Source organism: Medicago truncatula, chromosome 4 (assembly GCF_003473485.1).
Source record: "Medicago truncatula cultivar Jemalong A17 chromosome 4, MtrunA17r5.0-ANR, whole genome shotgun sequence".
In the NCBI taxonomy this organism is placed as follows: domain Eukaryota; kingdom Viridiplantae; phylum Streptophyta; class Magnoliopsida; order Fabales; family Fabaceae; genus Medicago; species Medicago truncatula.
Window position 1 is genome coordinate 50225823 of NC_053045.1, and position 22012 is coordinate 50247834.

General features: G+C 34.2%; 1 protein-coding gene across 1 annotated transcript; it reads right to left on the bottom strand.

The window, feature by feature from the left end:
• Positions 1–1752: 1752 nt before the first annotated feature.
• On the bottom strand, positions 1753–16762 carry LOC11406385 (SNARE-interacting protein KEULE). Its single transcript, XM_003608754.4, has 21 exons — positions 16315–16762; positions 15099–15157; positions 14048–14129; positions 12291–12369; positions 10123–10173; positions 9932–10028; positions 9781–9813; positions 7642–7767; positions 7350–7541; positions 7171–7254; positions 6994–7092; positions 6794–6870; positions 5369–5465; positions 4545–4670; positions 4297–4392; positions 4034–4153; positions 3872–3946; positions 2810–3000; positions 2442–2532; positions 2262–2351; positions 1753–2169 (listed from the first exon to the last, which is right to left on the bottom strand). Exons 1-21 carry the CDS (start codon positions 16700–16702, stop codon positions 2113–2115), a joined length of 2310 nt encoding a protein of 769 aa, XP_003608802.2. The 5' UTR covers positions 16703–16762; the 3' UTR covers positions 1753–2112.
• Positions 16763–22012: the final 5250 nt, after the last annotated feature.

A 22012-nucleotide genomic window follows, 5' to 3' on the forward strand; every position in this document is an offset into this window, starting at 1 on the left:
GATATCCATACTCTTTTGAATATTACTCTTGTTGTTCCTAAACAATTTTTGACCGTTTTATACAAATGAACAAATGTAGTTAATTTTAAATGAGAAAAAAACAAATGATGATTGATAAAAATTTAAAAAGATATCAATAAATAGTAAAGCAAAACATTAAAGAGAATTTTTTCATGCGACGCACAGATAAACACACTAGTATAACATATGATTACATCAATTCTATTAGGAAAAAAAATTCATAAAGTTATTTCACCAAAAGTAAAATAAATATCGAGCAAATAGTCACTTTAGTCCTTGATTCTGCAGCTTGCTGTCACATAGGTCCCTGACTCGGGATTAAATACAAATAAGTTCCTGACTCTGCACTTCCGTTATCACTTTAATCCCTGACGTTAAAAAAATCTGTTAAGTGATGATGTGGTGCATATGAGGTGTCACAGGGACCAAAGTGAAACTAGAAAATGGTCACTTTGGTCCCTGAACCAAAAATCAATATCCCCAAATTGAATATCAAATCCCTAAATCTTAAATCCTTAACTGTCATCTAATATCTTTTTTGTTCAAAATAAATCTTCCATTAAACACCAACCTACTGTTAGGTCCCTGACTAAGCATATTTACTATCAGTTAGGTCCCTGATAGTAAACACAAAATTTCACTAAAGTCCCTGGCTATTAGGGACCTTTTTAGCTTGAAAGCTGATCTTGAGGCAATGATATGTTGGGCTAAGGTTTGGAGTTTTATAGTAGTGACATAGTGTTGTGGTTCTGTTACCTCTTTCTCCCTTTAGTATATTAATGGCATCAGGATTACATATATAGATAAATGAATTATGAACGGTGTGTTTAATTATAATCCATGTAAGTATTTTAAAGTCATAGCTTGATTTTTGATGTGTCTTTCAACAACAATATCCAATTTTTGGTGGAGAGATGTGAATAACTAATGCATTGATGCTAATAGATTTGCTAATTCATTGTCAGAGACCTAACTGATAGTAAGTATGCACAGCCAGAGACCTAACAGTAAGTCGTGTTTAATGGAAGATTAATTTTGAACAAAAGAGAGAATTATATGACATTTAGGGATTTGAGATTTAAGGATTTAGAAATTTGATATTCAATTTGGGAATATTGATACACACTAAAGTGACATATACACACTATTTCTTTGCCTTTATTGAGTGTGAAATTATCCGTCATGAGACCGTTTCTGTATGAGTTATATTCAGTCTTGTGACGGTAATAGAGCTAAAAGAAAGGGTTTTTGGTTAAAGAGGAAGAGGTTGTTGTCGTCGGTGATCTCAGGTGGAGGAGGTGAGGCAGAGAAGGTGAGGCGAGAATTAGTGATGGACACGGTAAGGTCCATACTTTCACTCCTCCATCCATCACTGGTTAAGGACATGAGGATTCCCTGCTAAGTTAACCAGCCAACTTAAGGTTATACATATAGTTGTCTTTGACCCTCGGTTCATTCAGAAATGTAAATGAAACGTGCAAAATTATAGTTGCAAACCAGGTTTGAACCAACTTTGACAATGTAATATGTACCAAAAGAAGAAAAGCATCATATGAAACTAATCAGATCCGTTTATGATAAGTCCTGCTTTTGTTAAGAGACTAATTTCAGGAGATTCTTACCCTGCATTTTGAAAAGGTTAAAATTCCAGGTAAACTTATGCATTCTAACTACAAAACAACTCTAATCATTCACCAAGACTCCCCTTTAAATAGATCATGCTACGAAGTCTTGCAAAAAAATAAATCAAGGGCTCATTCTATACCGATCTATTCGGTACAAATTCTTGACAAGCAACTTAAAAAAAAAAAGGAAAACAATTTTGTCGGGCAGGGGAGTTAAGCGGTGCATTTTCTTTCCTTACAACAAAGTGATATTTTACTGAATCTCATTTACCATAATAATTTTCAGAAAGTTATTCTCTCTGATCAATGAAGAATTCCTAGCATATGCACAGTATGATATTCAGTGGCCCGGTTGAACCACACAGGTCAAATGTCCAAAGAATTTGTTATATTCAGATGAATAATCTATATGATTACAACATATATTTGACAAGCAGATCACTGTCCAGTTTCCGAGCCCGTAACATCATATCTGGAGATCGTCCAATGAAAGTTCTTGAGCCGTTGTTAGCATCTTCAATTTCTACAAAAGAAGAAAATAGTATGCAAGGATCGTTATGGAAATTTGCAAGCTAAGGAAACATGTTTGACTTCAGAAAGGCAACACTTCAATACCGTAATAAATTGTGCAGGATCATCGATACTTGACGAGCCTAGAATAACTTCCCTCTTGAGCTTTCCAGTAAGCTTGTGGCAAATCCTAAGCTGTTGATCAAAACAATGTATCATATTAGTAAAGCTGGAAGGAAAAGGAATAAATAAAATAGTCTCTTTCAATCAAAACATTGCACAAACCTCAGATCTAGTCGCTCCACCAACAATGAATATAAATATTCTTTGCCCCATCTTCTTGAAATCACTGGATGAATGTTTAAGCACCGAATCGCTATATGCAAGCATCAAAAAATGAAAGGTAAATGTGAGAAAGTTTGGCAATGGAAGATCGTAGTCGCAATTTGACAAGACAAGATACTTGGCAGTCCCATAAAAACTATCTACCTAATAGCAAGCTTATGCATGTAACAGAACTCCGAAATTAGGAGGATAATGAGATGGAGGTGACGAAGGAAGAGAAAGGGTTCGTTAATGAAGTGGAAAATATACTGATCTCATGAAGCAATTATCATATTTATAATGACTTGTACAGGAAAGGAAAGTAAAACCTTGAATATCCATCGTCAGAACCTCGAGGTCGAGCCCAAGTTGGTGTTCGCCTTGATCTAATTGAATGAGCGGGAGGATTTTGAGTTACGGATCCAGCATATGGTGTGCCGTGGAAAGATGGGCTTGGATCATTTAGACATGGATAGTCTTCCTTCGATAATTCATTTTTGCTAACTTTTTCAATGAGTTCCTAGTGATGGATAATCAAATCATCATAAGAGGCTCTATAAGCTAAATTAAAAATGTTATGATGTAGAAATATGACGTCCACTTATTTTCTAATATTACAGCAAGATTAATTGATACATGCGGAAAAACATGCTCTACCATTCCTGTTTGTAAGCTTTTCAATTGAACTTCAATATACTGTGCAATATTTGTTTAATTTAATTTGCTTGCGTCTTATGTATTTCATAACAATTGTGAGTGACATAATATTATTAACACATTCCGCTATGCATGCCTCTTATCTTATGTATTTCATAACGATTGTGAGTGATATAATATATTTTTTTAAACTCGGTATCCGGCCCAAAAACAGACTAATCCGAGGGGTCCAACCCCACCGTTCAGTTGTGGCCTGTGGGGGGCCCATTTAAAGCCAGAGCAAAGTTATGTATGGACTAGCCCACCGGAAATAGGCACCGGGGGGGATCAAACCTGAGACCTTGAGAGGAGCACACTACAAGGTCCCAAGCCAACACCACCTGGCCAACCCAAGTGGGTTGTGAGAGATATAATATTATTAACACATTTGGCTATGCATTTGTATATTGACCAATCAGACATACATCCAGATATTAAATTGCCAAAATTACCAATCAAACATGCATGTTAACTAGCATATTCACAACATGAATTGTAGTTGGAATCTTCAAACAACCTACCTCTGGTTCTTTAGACAATAGATAAAACAGTAAGTTCATCTTTTATGAAATTAATTAAGGAAAGACAAAAGATAATTTTCAACAGTAGCATTACCCATGATATCCTTTCCCATCACCTTTTCATAAAATTAATACATATTTGATGTGGGAAAATTGTGTCAACTTAATTTGTACCTCAATTATGGGATAAAAGCGTGATAGTTGCCATGTCTCTTCTTCTGCACGATTTTTCCTTACTGCACGCTTTTTCTGGTAATTTATGAGAAACACTTTTCACATATAACGTTGACACTGAACATTCATATGATTTAAAATTAAACCATAAATTATCTCTACCTTATGCATATCAAACTTAAGACCAAAGCCACTGGTTGATGTTTTTTTGGCATCAGGTTCTCCCCCTAGCACTCTCAAATTATTTATAGCAATCGCATCATCATTTGTCAATTTTGCCACCTGAAAGACATTTGAAAGGTTAAAATATTGCATAGCACCGTTACGGTGTTAAGAAATGGACGAAAAGCATATGTAATCTATAATTAAAAGACGCAATGAGCTTAAGTTAAAATTTAATCTGCACAAGCCGAAAGAAACTACACCTTCATCAAATTAAGACCCTTTTCACCCTCAAATTTCTCAGGATATATGGCCGCCAGAATCATTAACAATCGCAACTTGTTTTCACGAGATGTATCCTGCATAAGAAACATGAATAAATTTAACTAATGAAATGCAAAGTGTTAGTTGAGGTAATTTCACAACCATTTCGTGTAATTGATTTCTCTTATTTCACCCGCTAAGTAGGTGTAAGGTACACCCTTTCATTTCCCATCTCAGAATTACTTACTTCTTTCGTAGTCAGAAACTTGATTACATCTTTCATTCCTGCATCTCCAAAAACAAGATCTTGTTCTAGCTGCCCAAGTTCCCGAAGTCCTGTCTCCCTAATAATGCTGTTAACTTTTCCTGCAATCTAGATGGAGAAACTCATCATTAATATATACAAACCTATTATTATCATACATAATAAGCACCACTATTGTAACAACTTAACTAAATTACTAAAACCCTGGATCAATCAACTGTTGAAAAAAGAACTTTTAACTTCAGAACAAAAGTTTGTTTATTCTGTCATCCACTAGCTAGAAATGTGATAAAAGCAACAATGTTATGCAGGACAACAGTGTCGCCTTCCCATGTTTTCCTTTTAACGGGAGATGAGATGATGATGGGGAACTAAAATACAGGTAGAAGGAGTAAAAGGAAAACATTGGAAGGCGACACTGAGTAATTAACACTGCGGCAATTACTCAGTGTCACCTTCCAAATATTTCCTTTTAACCCGAGTATAATTAAAATAAGGTATTGCTAGAGATTACAAAAAGACTTTTTTTTCCTTTTACGGGGGGGCAGTAATAAGGAACTAAAATACCAGTAGAACCGATTAAACTACATATAGTTTAAATGCGGTATTGCTAGAGAGTACAAAAAGATTTTTTTTCCTTTTAAAAGTATGTATTCTTTCGCTTTCCTTTTTATCTAAAATCCCTTTAGCTTCAACAACTGTGCGAGAGGTCTGCTTCCACGTGAAGATAGAACATTTCTTTACCATGTCATACAACAATTACATTTACTTTCTGAGTATCAAGATTGCATTGCACAAGAACTAACCTCTACATGGAGGGAGAGCTTGTCGATTTGTTCACTGTATTGTGGAAGTGCTTGAACCATCTTCTGTAAGTCCCTTGTTGACATTTCACCGCTACCCCTATAAATGGAACAGCAAGTTTTGTTGAGATGATGATATTAACCAGATGAATGAACGAATATGTCGATCAAGTACCTATCTAGGCTTAAATTTTAGAAAGGACAGACTATTTCAATAATAAAATAAGCATGCCTCTGATTTATTTTCGAATCCAGGAACAACATTTTGCACAACAGAGATTTACGTTAGATATATAAACCAATCTTCTACTTTCATGAAACTTCAGCTTTTTAGGAGAATGGGTCCGTTATATGGGACTAGAACCTATGTGCCAAGTTATCAGGAGTTCAATCCTGCCGTGGCATCCCATTCTTCTATAAAAAAATTGAATGTCGATACAAGATAGAATGCCTCTCACTTTTAGCCCAAAGAGTTCTTGCATGAGAAGGTGCATTAATAGGTTTAAAAAAAACCTTGGTTTTGGTAGTATTTAAAATAAAGGATGTTAAACAGTACACGCATTTCTGGGAGAAATGAGCCACGTTTAGAAAAAATAAAGTTAGTTGCATTTAATCATTGGACTATTTACTTTTAAACTGTGTTTTCCTCTCTCCAACAATGATTCATTATTAGGCACTTGTAACTTTCGTAAAAAAATTCAGCACTTGTAACTGTGGTTAAAATATCAGTAAATAAATAGTTTTTTAAATAATACATGTTAAAATATTCTAGAGGCAGCAATTTCAAAACTACATTGGAAAAGTTGTTATGTGACTAGAAGGTCGTGGAATTAGCTTCTTGCAACTACAAGATAGACACATAATGGGTCCGACCCTTCCCTTGACTCTCCCATTGTGAAATCTTAAAAGCACTATGTCACCCTAATTAGCAGTATTGTAAAGTCACCCCAGGATGAATGTCTGAATGGATGTTTTAAAAATGACATAGACAATTCACCCATAACTCCCGTTTATAATGTTAGAGGAGCCCAAGGTTACTTTTGGAGGGAAGATAAGCAGATTCAAACTGATTGAGTTACATATTCACACAGAAAAAATGTCATATTGAAACAACATCCAAATATCAACCTTGGTGGTTAGTACTAGAGGTGTGGCTAAAATATTTAATGAAAACAGAAACAGAACAGTTAGCAGCATACAATGCACGCATGGGTGCGCGCAAAAAAGAGTTTTTTCCATCGTGTCCATACTAAATAAGTTGAACGTCGTAAACTGAATAACTTTCATGATAGTAACAAAAGCTTTCCGAATTAAGCAACAATGTTATTTTCCAAATTGGTTAAATCATTACTACAGTGGGTTCAGAATCAAAAGATCCTGGCAAATCACAATGTCATCATGAAAAACTTCGAGAAAACTCCGACTCACCTCGAACCATGCTGGATTTGTGCAGCTTTATTCTTTGAAATGAAGTTGGTCATCTTCTCATGCAACCGTTCACTAGCCTGGCAAGGCCATCAAAATCATTAGATATTCAGGTTGCGTAACTAATAAAAAGTAAACATGACTCTACATAGTAGATTCAAAAGCCTAAACAATAAATACTAAACAGAAATGACAGAACATACATCAGCAATATGTGCATGACGAAGTTCAAGCCATATAGGATCATGATCTTCCAGCAGAACCTCTTTTCTCTCGGGTGGACCACCATTCCTGCCAGGAATCTATAGAAAAGTATATTTGTGTTAAATTCAAGTAAGCAGACACAATTTAAGAGGGAAAAAGGAGAAATTGTATAATACCTCGTGAACATATTTATTTCCCTCCATATTCAACAAATCACGGCACATGGCATCATAAGTCCATTCATGTATCACAGGAGCAATCTATAACATCCAGAATAGAATCCTCACTATAAGCAATATTATACAGTCTATTGAAATGACTCTACAAGCCCATGAGCAAAATAGAGATAAGAAACCTGATCGATAGTTCTATCAATGATAAGCAACTCGCATGTCTCAGTTTGAGGAAAATTAGGTACACTCTTCTTATATTTCATAAGACAGTCCCATACACCGGCAGCCAGCTTTGTAGGAATAAGATCATGGAAAGTAGTCATTGTGTTCGCATCTAGTGACCTGGCAGCACGAAAGCGAACAAAAGGAAATTCCTGGAGAAATTTACGTGATTCAGAAATGTTTGAAACGTTATGTCATTGTTATAATTTTCAATTTCCAACAAGAAAGAGTCAAAGAGCATTGACTACATACTCTTAATGAAGCAAAAACCGAAGCAATCCGAGTAGCCATTACATTCAAACATGCAACAGCTTTCCTGTTATTCTCCTCGTCCCCAAATAGCTCCTCCAAAGCTCTCTCATTGTTTGTAATGAAACCCTGCATTAACAGGACAAAAATGAGGAAAACAGACAATGGGATAATTATAAGAATGAGATTATACACTGTAAAAGACTTCCAGACTTAAAGGTTAATAAATTTGCCTCAAGTGAAAGTGGTTCAACAAGCAGATTTCATGAATTTTGGGCTCAAAGCTATAACAACAACAACAACCAAGTCTTATCCAACTAAGTGGGGTTGGCTACATGAATCAAACAATGCCATAGTATTCTATCAAAAACCATGTCTTTCTCCAACTCATTTATCTCTAGATCCTTCCTAATAGTTTCTTATAGCTTTTCTAGGTCTACCCCCACCTCTAGTGATCTGACTCCCCTCCACTGATCTGCTCTTCTGACTACAGAATCCACAGGTCTTCTCTATACATGCCCAAACCACCTAAGTCTAGTTTCTACCATCTTTTCTACTATAGCTACATTAATATTTTTAGGAGAGATACTGTTAGTCTGTTACATTGGAACAAAATACAAGAATGGTTAAAATTGCCAATTTGCACAATTCATTGGATGTACAATTCACATATTCCATATGGTTGTTCCATTTTTTTATTTCTAGGGAAATACTTCATTATAACTCCTAATCAAGCCTCTAACTTAGCAGGTCAAGTCAAAGGCATAATTGTTTCTTAAATATATTCAGTATTCTGGAATTTGAATCTGAAGTCTGAAGAACAAACTTCGTTTGTATCTCAAGAAGGTTTTCTTCAACAGCTTGTTGAGCTTGTGAGAGTTTAGGTATAAGGAAGAGGTAATAATAAGAATTGGATATTATTGATAGACTGTAGCATAATACTCCCTCCAGTCCTTTCTATAAGAGTCAAACGAGTCAACAAAAGTTATGTATTATTTGGTTCATAATAAAGACCAAATACATCAACTTTTGTTGACCAATTTGTTTCTTATAAAAAGGACCGGAGGCAGTACAAAAGACTCAAGATTAGTCCCTATTTATACGGTAGGATACACAAACTCAATCTTAAATCAAGACCAAATCAAAATAATAACAATTAAACTCTGATCCTAAGAGATACTCTAGATCAATATAAAATATATTATAATATATTTTCCAATAGAGTTGTGCATATATAGCGAATTAAATTTTCGCGAATATATCATGAAGGAACAACATGTTATATTCCTTTCCTCCTTTTGCTATTTTTAAAAAATAATATAGATATATTGTTATAAAAAAATAGATATATTGTTGCGACTAGCTAATCGTTTACTATTTACACTTTCTATGTTATGCACTAAATCAAAAGCAGCACTCCCTCTCCCACTTTTTTTTTTTCCCCACCAAGCTTAAAGTCACACTCCACCCAAATCCAGTCCACGAATTTCATCTTCTGCAAAAGAACAAATATTGCCAATGGTGGGCAGTGGTGAGGAATAACTAAAACCAATGGTAATGAAAGTGTACGATTGCTTTGCTTTTGGGGTAAACAGAGGTCCAACAAATACATTTCGATAACCAAAGCAGTTAAACACTGTATCGCAAGGTAAAAGAAAGAATAGCAAGAGAACAATCTAATGGAGGAATACATAGTAGGGTTGTGATGAAGGCATAAGATCACATACAGTCTGGGTTTGACTAGACACTGCTTATTCTGCTATTTTTTTGAAGGGGTAAACGAAGAGAAGAGAAAAACTGTGTTACCACCCAAGGTTGTTTAATTTGGAGTGTCAGGAGCCATTTGCGTGTTTTCACGAATAAAATTCACGATGTTTAGCAGATCCATTTATATTCTAACACAGCTAACACATTCTAATAAGTTAGTTTAACTGAAATAACATAATGATCCATGTCTTGGCCCGCATTAATAGCTATGTACAATATATATGTGAAACTGGACAAACCCTAGGTGCGCGTCTACAAAAACTGCTACTACTAACTATTGAAAGGGAAGAAAAGTAATCACATTCATATGAGTGAAGATGTATAAAGTGGAAGGCAAAAAGAGAATGAAATGAAGTACAACCACGTACCACATACCTGACTGTCGATGGCAAAATATTCTAAATTCATCTGCAATGAAAAGTGAAAGGAAAAATTCACAATAAAGCAAAATATGAAATTGCTTTCGATGAATATTTAATTTAAATACAGTTCCTAAATATTTTTAAAAACAAAAACAAAACTTCACCTCTCTTAAAGCACCTATGCGAGGCAAAACTAGTGTATCTTTCTTAATCTCCATCACCAATTCTCTGGCGATAGGTGAACTGAAGAAAACAAATGCTCTACAAAAACACAGAATATAACAGGCTTGAAAACCAATAAGTGGAAGTGAAGAAGAAATTGCAAAGAAAGAGATATTATATAAAGAACGCGTACTTTCTGTATAAGGGTTTCCTTCCAGACATGTCTGACAAAAACATTATTACACTGCCAACAAAGAAGATGGAAAATCAATAAGAAACAATTCTATAAAACCCGGTGGCATAGGTTAACAAACCATTTTCAGAGAAGCTATATGAAACTATCTTACAGACACAAGTTTATAATAATTGAAATTCGATACACGCATTGTTAGAAGTAGAGAGAGAGAGATAGTGAGAGACTGAGTATTGAAACATCTTATAGATAAGGGGAAAAAAAGTAATTTATAACTAGTGACAAATTAGTAAAGTATATTATACAAAGATCAGATTCATAAAAGATAAAATAGAAAGGAAATTTATTGCAGAAACTATCAGTAAGAGTTATATTCCCAATTTCCCAGAATGACTTTAAATTGCATGCTTACAGACATTGTTAACCTACTTTACAACAAACAAAAAATGCATACCAAACAAGGCAGTAGGAGCACAGAAATTGAAATGAAAAAAAAAAAAAAAAAAAAAAACAAAGAAGAAGCAAGATATTAAAAAGTGGGGGGAAAAACAACAGTTGAATTCTCTTCGAGAATTTCCCTTCAGAAAGGAACTTTCAATTCACCTACAAACTATCAAATGTACTGAATGAATCCCCCTAACTTTATTTTCCATTATTTGTCCCTTCTCATCTCTCCAAACTAACTAACTAATGGATTGACCAACTAACACAATGGTTGTTCTTATTCTATCTAAATGATACATCCAAACATACGTAAAGGAAGAGTCACGAAAAATGAAAGTCAATTCTTTGTACAGTTCCAAATGAATAATTATAAAATTGAAAACTGACAACAATACAGTTCCTTCTTTTATTTTCATGGTCGGCGTCTGATAGGGGACTAGGGCCCAAGGACTTGGGGAACCCTCCCTTAAAATACTCCATTGAGCATCCCGTACTACTTGATGTGAGACTTAGGCACCCATAATACTCAAGTCCCTACCATAGCAATGCCCATGAAATACACTTTAAGACGTTTCACTCAGCCTTTTGGGTCAGCCCCTCTGTAGGTAGACTTTTTTGAGACGCAGGCAACTAGTACCCAAGCATATGGGGAAGCCCCCCTCAAAAGCTGACTATCCGTGAGAAAGAACCAAGCAACTTAAATACTTCATCGAGCATCTCATACTACCCAATGTGGGCTTTAGGCACCCCCTAATACCCAAGTCACTATCAACACCAGCACTCTTAAGTGCTTTTGTTTTAGATTATTTGGGGATAAAATATTTTTAAGTAAGGCGTCATTTTTAATGTTTTACTTTTAATTATTTGGGGACAAAATCATTTTTTATGATTGTAAATATACACAAAATGACTAATGAGAGTTTAATTGTAGTGCTCTGACAGTGTAAATGCACTTTACACAATCATCCAATAAAATTCCGTCACACCATACCCTCTTTCAAAATATGTTAGTTCAATTAATTAAGTCTGAAAAATTATCTTTCTCAGTTCGCACGCCCCCTTGTTCTAGGCACTTGACGACAACCCACTCCGTGTCTCTGCTGTATCGTTCTCCATCTCTTCAATAACAGTCTCCATCATCGTTCTCGGCACTTGACGGCAACCCACACTGTTCTAACGCACTGTAAGTAATTGAGGAACAAAGAGCCAAGTAATTGAAGGAGTGTTTGATTGACCTCATTGGAACAGAAAAATAGAAGATCCACCGCCTTCTTTCCCAGAAATCAGACTTTGAAATCTCTTGTGGGTGATATCCCCCGATTTCTAATACAAGCATGTTGATGATCATCATGTAACAAGTACCTGAATAATACTAGACTTTCTCCAATTCCGAAATCTCACATCTCTGTCAAGGATGCCAAAAGTGCAGTGCGTGGTAGGTTGTCGCCATGTTCCGAAAAAGGATGGTTCGACTTCGCCATGATTACTTGTTTCTAGAATTAAATTTTAATTAAATAAATTGAAGAGATACGACGTGGCTGAGTTCTGTTGGATGACTGTGTAAAGTGCCGTTACACTGTCAGCCCTACAATTAAACTCTAAAATCAGCATATACTAGTACTACTGCCTTTGCAGTCTATGAGCACTTTACAGTCTCTGAGCATTCTCAATTTAATTTAAGGTAATTCATTAAAAATGCCACAAACATAAGAAAGTATATGTACTTCTCTCTGGTAGGCTGGATGAAGTATATAGCATCCATGGTGGGCAATGGCTGCCTTCGCTTGTATATGTCTTCAACCACTACAAAAAGAAAAATGAAATCTTATACCATGCAAGAAGAAATAGAACTAGTGTAAAATGCAGGTGTTTCATAAATTTTCTTGTGCACTCGTTAACCAAATCCAACATTAATAGTTTAATAAGTTTTTTAATATTGAATGATTAGATATTAAAACTTAGTCTTATACCTTAACAAGGATGTGTGATTAAAGCCTATAAGCTATAACGTTAACGAGTATGAAAAAAATCGAGTTATAATTGAATTAATAAAGGCTAAAAACAGGCATCAAATCTTAAAATTAGCTGGCAGCTAATTGCAGGCGGAAGACAAAAGACTGCGAAGAAATATTCCCCTTCTTTTGAAGTTAAAAAATTTATCATAGCAAATGGAAAGAGAAAATACATTAAACTTCACTTTTTGTTGCCCTCCAATTTGGGGTGTAATGCAGGAGAGTGACTTCTATTTTAAAAATTGTCATTTACTATTTTTTACACTAAAAATTTAATTAATTCCATTTTTTACTAGGGTTGCATAGATCTTTGGAATTAGCCAATTACAATCCTATACTTTCTCCTTTCTTGTCTGGTTTAAGTTTATCATCTAAACATAGGGATGGAAAATCTTTCCAAATTCCATCATTTTCTTTCATTATACTGTACATCTTTCATTACCAATACTTTCTCACCAATATAATTCCAAGATAGCAACCTAGTGCCCTAAAGCTCCACCCATGCAGGAACCAGGGAACGCTTGAATCCATTATGAGTCAATTATAGACATCTTAAATTGCATTTACAAAAGGCTGATTCCGTGACTTAACCCGGTGACATTTTAGTCGCATGGCACTGTTGCATTGAGGCCCCCTTCCAATAACTCAATCCTCTTTGAAAACAGTGATGAACTGGTAACTGTTGGCCCAAATTCTATCAATCAAAGACTTCTAAGTTATATCAATATAAGCAATTAGTAAGTGAGGAGTGGAATTAAGGTTAGCTTGGTGATTGGAGTGGGGGAGTTATGAAGTGGAGTGATAAGGAGGCTGAGGATTCTATCCCCACCCGCAACATAACACTTAACATATACTAGCATAATAACTTTTGCCATTTCAAAACAAAAAGTCAAAAGCAGAGCCTCGGTGCAGAAGTTGTAGGTGCCAACATGGATTCGAGTCACGAAATAACCCTCTTACTAATGCAACATAAGACTGCCTATAATAGGCATGATGGTTGCAAAGCCTTTTCTGACAGTAGGCCCATTCAAACAGAGTAAAATGAAATCACCTTCCTTAATTTGCGACTTGTAAGTCTATTTTTTCTCAAGACATATGCAAGAACATATGTTAACTACTTCACTGCCTATCCTGCCATAACCACTACACTCAAAATCCTTCAGCTGCATCAAGCTAGAATTAATCAACAAAAATAAGGTTTTTCATTTTTCTCAACTTTTTTATCAGGTAGCTTTTTATAGTTTGGTCAAGGGAAGGCAAAAGGAGGGTTCATAATTTATCTTTGTTTATTGTTAAACAATTTTAGACACAGCAATTTTTGGAGTATAAATTAGTTCCCTTAACATTGGAGTATATTAGAAGAAATCAACAAGAATGGCATAAAACCCAGATAAAAGAAAAATAATGGAAGGTTTTTTACTGTCTGTGGACAGAAACAACTAATGAAAAATCCATCTAGTGATTCTTACATGAAACACCTTCATCGGTGATATCCGCCATCTTGCAAGAGTGAGACATTATCTTTACAGTGAGTTTGTCCATTATTAATACCTGCAGGCAAGAGACCCATGAGCCAAGACATGATGATGGTAAACAATTGAAGGATCATGATCTTGATATTATGACTTTTAGATGAAAGAAGAGAAATAGTAAGGACTTTGAATATGATAATGGTTTGAATGTGTAATATTCTTGATAATGATTTGATACTAACTTAATAATGACTAGATACAAAAGACTAAAAACTAACCCCTATTTATAGGGATACAAAGACTAAACACTAACCCCTATTCATAGGGATACAAAAGGCAAATCAATAACCCATATTTATATGAATACAATGAGATTGCTTTTAGAAACAATCATCTTGTGAATTGCTTTTATATCTAACATACCCCCTCAGACAAGAGTAAGGCCCCTCTGGAATTGAAGCATAGACAATGCACCCGCCCATCCTTGTGTTGAAATTCAACTTCTATTCCGAAGAATAGGGACAAGGATTGAATTCAGGCTATTTGGTCATAGAGTACCCTACATGAACACGACACTAAAGAGAATCCCTCCCTCCCTCCCTCCCTCCCTCTCTCTCTCTCTCACACACACACTAATGCCTCATTTTCATCAGTTATCTCAAGCTTTCATCCATTAAACCTTTTGCAAGAATGTGTCATTATAGTCGGAAATCATATGCAACAAACTATACCAGCTCAATAGTTTATATTAGTACAGATATATGGTATACAAAGAAAAATGATAAAATTTCCACAATCATCCCACTTGGAATTATGCCCAGTTGCTGACTGCTTATGAAATGCAGCACATTGCAGTGCTAGGTCTAAGAATAAAAGAAAGAATGCTGAAAAGATTTGAAAATCATCCAAAAATTAAAATAATAATAATCTAAAGAATCCTAGAATGAAACTAAAAAAATTAATCTAAGACAGAAGGGTGGGCCCATCTGTATTTTGGAGAATTTCAAGTAAATGAGGCAGAGATCATTCAACTAATGCCATTTTATACCTTCCATGTAGATTTTGAATCCCCTGTTTTCGCTGACCTGAGCATTTCATGTAATAATCCTGGAGAAAATTTAAGAACACAGAAGTTAAATGAAATTATCAGATCAGAAAGCAATTTGCCGTGATTAAGCAATTTAGTATTAGAATGTTAGAGGCAATAAAAATTAAATGCAAAAAGAAGCAGTCCTTGTGAAGGAATTATCCACTTGAACATGTCAAAACATGTTTAATTTAGTATATCTGCTAATGAAAATAACAAAACAGTGCAGCATTGAATTAGGTGCTGATATTGATTGGAAAAAAATATGTCATATGGCATATACAGCAATTAATTAACAATCTCTCGACTCTTGAAACAACTGTTAGATAATAAAGTATTGGGTATTGTTAACAACAACAACAACAACCAGGCCTTATTCCACTAAGTGGGGCCGGCTACATAGATTAAATGATATCGTAATGCTCTATCATATACCATATGTCTATCTAACTCATTAATTTCTAGATCTTTCTTAATAGTTTCTCTTATAGTTTTTTTAGTTCATCCTTTGCCTCTAGTGATTTGACTACTCTCCTTGCTATGGAATCTACATGTCGTCTTTCTACATACCCAAACCACCTAAGCCGAGTTTCCATCATCTTTTCTACTATAGGTGCTACGCCAACTCTCGCTAATTTTTTGTCATTTCTTATCCTACCCGTTTAGTCTAGTCTAGTCTTACCACGCATCCAACACAACATCCCCATCTCTGCAAAAATTCTAATGAGTTGGATGGATATATGGTTTATGATAGAACATTACGACATAGTTTGATATGCCTTAACTGTTGTTGTTGATTTCATTCATATTGTAGGTTTCCTTCTTTTCTTTTAGGGAGACAAGCAGAAATGAAGTTAAAAGCATAAAAGAGGAGAGATGCTCAAAATGAAAATCCAACTTCGAAAGACACATTCCAACTCAATCAACAGATCCTACTAAGCATTCCTCATCATTAAACATATTAAGATTTTAAAGTCAGAATAAAAAATTAAAAGCGCCAAAACACAAATTATATTAGTGTTCACTAAGATCAGAATCAATGCGTGAAAATAACGCAGAATTACAAAATCAACCATTAACAAACACTGTTTAGTATAGTATTAACTAAAAACACAGAATCAAAGAGAAATAATCCAAAAAATGAGAATAATTAACAGGAAATGGAAAAGGAACTTACTCTCGCGGCTAATTTGTTTGAGGTTTTTGTATTCACCGCCATAAGAAGATGAGGAATCATCGGACAAAGACATAGACATGGTGGCGAAACCGTTGATCTCGATCGGAGATGAGAAGTAGAAGAAGATCGGCGATGATCGGAAACCTAATTTTTCAGAGGCTATGAAGAAAGAAGAAAAGGAATGAAATAGAAACGGTTTGTTCAGTGAAAGAAAAAGGTTGAGATTACGGTACGAAATGAGGATTAAGAGTTGGATTAAAGAGAAAATGATGATGATTAGAGGTAGTTGAAGGAAAGAAAGAGCATGACGTGTTGAAAGGTTTGAAGAAATTTCTGAGAAGCGTAGTGGACCAATTGAGGACGAGGTCCTGAGCCGGCACCGTACCATACCATGTCGTTGAACCGCTAGTGGGCTCCACCCCCTAACGCCAACGCATTTTTACCTTCTTTTCTCTTTCTTCTTCTTCTACGCTTTTTTTTTCTAGAATTTTTTGTTTACTTATTATCTAATTTCTACATTCTTTTTTCTTTCTAGAGAAAGGAAATTTATGATTTATGACTGCTAAGCTACCTCGTTTAACATTTCAGACTAAAAATAAAATGTGGACTGGTGGTGATACAGTTGTTACGTACATTGACAATAATTCAATAAAACGTGTTTTTCAATCTTTATTAGAAAAAAATATTGATATAAATTATGGTAAATACTCCCATCAAAAAAAAAATTGTAAATACCTACGATAAAATATGGGAGGTGCCTTGTGAAATTAATTTACGAGAAAGTAAAATAGTAGATGAATTAATTCATTTATTTTGTCTTAAGCATGTCAAATTTTAATTATTTTTTAATAAATTAAAATGGAATTATATTATCAGATGCTCAAAAAAAATTCAACACAAGGTGTGTGAGAAAGAAAAGACTAAAACAAAATGTTACAAAGTTTAAGTAATGTAAATGCAAAAAAAAGATGAAGTAAAAGATACTTAGTTGAACATTATTGTTTAGATGAACCGTCTAGGTGACCAGATTGAAGTAAATAAACTCTTATAAGAGTTGGATTCATCGTATCAAATTCCAACAAATGAGAAATCAAAGACCAAATAGAACAAAAAAGTGTAGTGCAAGAACAACTGATTAATGCCCTCGTACGAACCACACCCAGCCCTACATTGTTGTTGCTGATTCTAAAGTAAGTGTAGACGCATAAAATTATCGGTTGTAAGAATGTGATTCTAAAGAAGACTTCAAGCAAAGAGGCTGACTTTGAGAAGTGCCGCCTTGTGCCAAATGATGTCTTAATATTCCTGTGTTGTAGTATTTTCCATATATGTCAAGTAATTATAAGCATGATTAACTGTATAACGTTAAGATGAGTGAATATTACATTGCCACATGTTTGAAACTCCAACCTACATCACAATAGCGTGTATCAATGCACAACACTTCTCAACGTGTTCCTCCTCCCAGGTCAATAAACGTTTGCGTCAATTCCACGCCTCCTTGTCCTCCCCCATCATAAATGATTCGTCTCAGAGACTGTAGTTTTGTTGTTCTCAACTAACCAGAAAAGACGGCTAAATTTGTCATTTAAAACCCCCTTCTCCAACCAAGAATCCCACCAAAACATAGTAGATGACATGTCACCGACACAACGACCTAATTTAGACGAGAACCAAGAACCTGCCCCTAGACCTACACCTTCGGTGACTGCAGAAAGACTTTTCTACCAAACTGAGTCAAACCTGCCACCAATATTGTACCGCTAAAACTGTATTCCACAACCTATCTATTTTCTTCAACCTTCAACATCACTTTCTCAAAAGAACCACGTTAAATTTCCTAATTCTCCATATTTTACTTATCTAATTTCATATTATCCAAATTTCTCCCATTCTCTCATTTTTCTTCCCCCCACTTTACTATCTTTCTTACATGTGGCATATCCATGTTATTTACATTTGTGCAACATATCAATGTATCATAATCCCATAACAGTTTAAAGGGTTAATGGTGTTACCTCCATGTAATATAGGTCATTTCCAGTTTCCCCCTGTAAATTTTTGTTTGGATTTCATCATTGTAAAATATACTTTTTTTCCAAAATACATACCCCTATGCCATCTGACTCACCAGATTCTCTTGCGTGGCGCTGACATGAAATTTTTTTTTCTTTTTTTTGTTCTCCATCTTCTCTCTCCGACAAAGCTAGTTCTTTCACCATTCACACACATATTCTTTTTTGAAAATTCATAGACATATTTAACCTACCAAAAATTTCACACGATTTCTTCAATCAAATAAATAAAAAGTTTTGATTTCGATGTTTCTACACAATTGCATCTTAGATCTTGGCTAAAGAACGTCGGAAAAACTTGGTGAAAACTTGACCCATTAAATTCCAATTCTAATTAATCTTCACAAAATTTCTTCCATCAAATAAATAAAAAGTTTTGATTTCAATATTATTGCAAATTCCAATTAAATTGACCCATTCATTTGGTGAAAAGTTGCAAACGAGCGGCGACGGCAAAAAGATAGGTTGTGGCAAGATGTGAAGTTGTTATGACGGTGGAGATGGCAAGGGGAAGTGTAAAATCGTAGATCTGAGACAATTTCTCTCACTATAACTAATGCTCTCATTTGATACATCCCATATAACATACGTGGTTTGATTGTTTCATTTCAGTCTTTTCTATTTCAAACGTCATCTCTCGTTCCAATTAAAACTCAGTCTCTCGTTGTTGATATTTCAATTCACTCATTCTTTCACCACACACAAATTATTCTTTCTTTCAAATCTCTAATCTCATTGGCTCACTCTTCTTTCAACATATTCATTTCATCACATAATCACGAACAACTCATAACAACCCATACAAAGTCATATTCCAAAACTAACACCATTTCAACGCATGTTTATTGAACCAATCTCACAACCTCCTCGACAATCACATATTGTTCTTCCACCTCATCGACCTCCCTCGGTTCATGCTCCCGCTCACCATGCACCGTGTAATGATGGAAAAAACATAACCTCCATATCCCTTTCATATAAGCCATTTATCGCATGGTAACTATTCACAGCTTCAATTATCTTTTGCAAAATAAAATCTTTAACATCACTGTAGTTGTTCGATGCAAAAGATGCCAAAAAACATATTCTAAATGTCCTTTGATTTGAGAGATAAATTTCTTGAAATGTGAATGTTCATTGTCCGAAACAAAAACATCATGCATGATAAGTCGCCAACAATTTGGTTGCATCCCATACTGCTTATGCGATCACACATACTCAAAAAATTTCATTTACAACATTTACATTATAATAATGACATAACTTCTTATATGTTAGATTTACGTTATTTATCCTCCTGACAAAAAAAAAACGTTGAAGTAATTTGTATATTTTTTTTTGTTGCAAAAGTTGGTAAGTTTTTTATAATGATTGCATAGTTAAGCAAATACATTTTTTTAATTACGACGTGGTTGGATAAATGCTTTCAATGACTGATACCATGACCTTGATATGTTTTTATCCTCTCTTTTTTACCCATTGTATCATTCGTATAAAGGTAGAAGCTAAAAATTGTCTTTTTTTGGTCGAGTAGGAAACTAATGATCGTTATTTGAGAAAAATATTGTCTTAATAAATCTATCAACAATTTTTTTACTAATCATTAATTATAAATGTATTTGTCTTGTATTATATTTCTTTGTGATATCATTATGAAATAAATGTACAGACTAACTAGTAATGAGAGAAACAACTATAATAAAATAACATTGTTACCGTGTATCTTTCTTGTAAATTTATACATTTTTTGAAAAAATTTGTTATCATATCATTATTTTAAGACATTATCCACTAACGAATAGAAAATGATTATATTAAGTTGCTCTCGAAATTGGTTCATTCAACCCAATTTCATCTTATGGTTATCTTAACATCCTCGTATTTGACCTACTATAGTTTCATCGTGCGTGTTTGCGCCGTCAAACAGAGAAGAATGACATACCTTGATGAAGCACAAATATTCGGTCGACAAAAACTTAAAGAAGGTTTCATTAAATTTGGCCAAATCTTTGCTCTACCATTATGAAAAAGTCAATGTTGTCTTTTCTCATTTATTCCTTCATGTTTTGCTCACCATTATCCATGTTCGCTCTAAGGGTCCCAGACATCAGGAGCTAATGCAGCTCCTCCGATATGAATTAATTGAAGTCATTAACTCTTTCATGTCTCTAATCATGTTCTTCGTACTAAAATCCATGTTGATTCGGAAGGCGGGCCTCACTACTATATCATGAATGGTTTGTAGGTTAAAAGAAACCTTTTTGTTACGTCTTTCACACTAATCTAAGCCTTAAGCGAGTATATGAAGTTTTCTAACTATAATTTTTTTATTTTTTTATTTTTATAAAACACAATGAGAAAGCATGTATACCATTTATTATATATGTTTGTATAAATATCACAAATTAACTTCTTATAGGTTCTATTTTTTGTAATTTTTCTTTCGTACTTTAAATATGTCATTCCCATTGGTACTATCTTTGAACAATTAGCCGCCTCGTGATATGTTACATTTAGTGAGATTGTTTTAATTGCACATATAATTCATGTTGGTAATTTCAGTAATTAAAGTGTTAACTACCACGCTTTTTCACAATGTGATGGTACAAGATACATTTTCTACAAATTAACGGGATTATTTATTCACTTTTGCAAATGCATCATATACTGACTACTGAGTATTGAATTACAACGACACATTATGTGTTGCTTGATGTAATTTAGTTAATCAATTAGCAGTATGTTGCTTTTTCAAAAAATAGAAACAAATATATGTTAGTTAGTTGTTGTTGATATTTCAGAAGTTCAAAGATTTAAGTAAATTATATTCATCTCTATATTCTAATATTTACGAACACAATAAAATACAAATTATCAAAGAAGATGAGTTGATAAAAAGCGAGCTCATTGATAATCATAAGAATTAGTTGTTCCAATTGAAAGTCCACATTTTAAACCTTTTTGGTTATATGCAAGATTAAAGGTGCAGGAGAAACTAAAGTTAACATTGAGATGTTAGATCCTATAAGTTAAGGTGTAAGAGGAAATTTCAATTACCTTTGATTCTTAATGTCAACATCATTTAATATTAGAAATTATTTACCCCCTTCATATATAAGAAAATATTTCTTTTTTAAGTTCATTGAATAATTAATGCATCTAATACAAAATAAAAACCAAATACATTAATTATTCAATAAATCTAAAAAAAAATATTATTTCTAAATATAAGATCGGAAGAAGTACTTAACCAAATATCATACATATCGGCTGACTCGTTTAGCCGATAGGCATGGCAATGGGGGGGGGGGGGGGAACGAGTTTTACATTCCCCGTCCCCATACCCGATTCTCATATACTTACTCGTTACCCTACCCATACCAAACGGGGATGAGAAATTGAATCTCATTCCCGTCCCTGCATTGAATACTTTTTTTTAATAAAAATTAGAAATTTCTTGGCATCGCTAAGAGCAATGTTGTAATACAATATCCAACAATATGTTCACTTTAACATTTGTTAGAGAGGATGATTTAGTTGCTCATTTAAATATCAACAGTAGTTTTTATTAACAAGACAATTATCAAACAAAATAACATGGCATATCAACATAAAGTACTTTT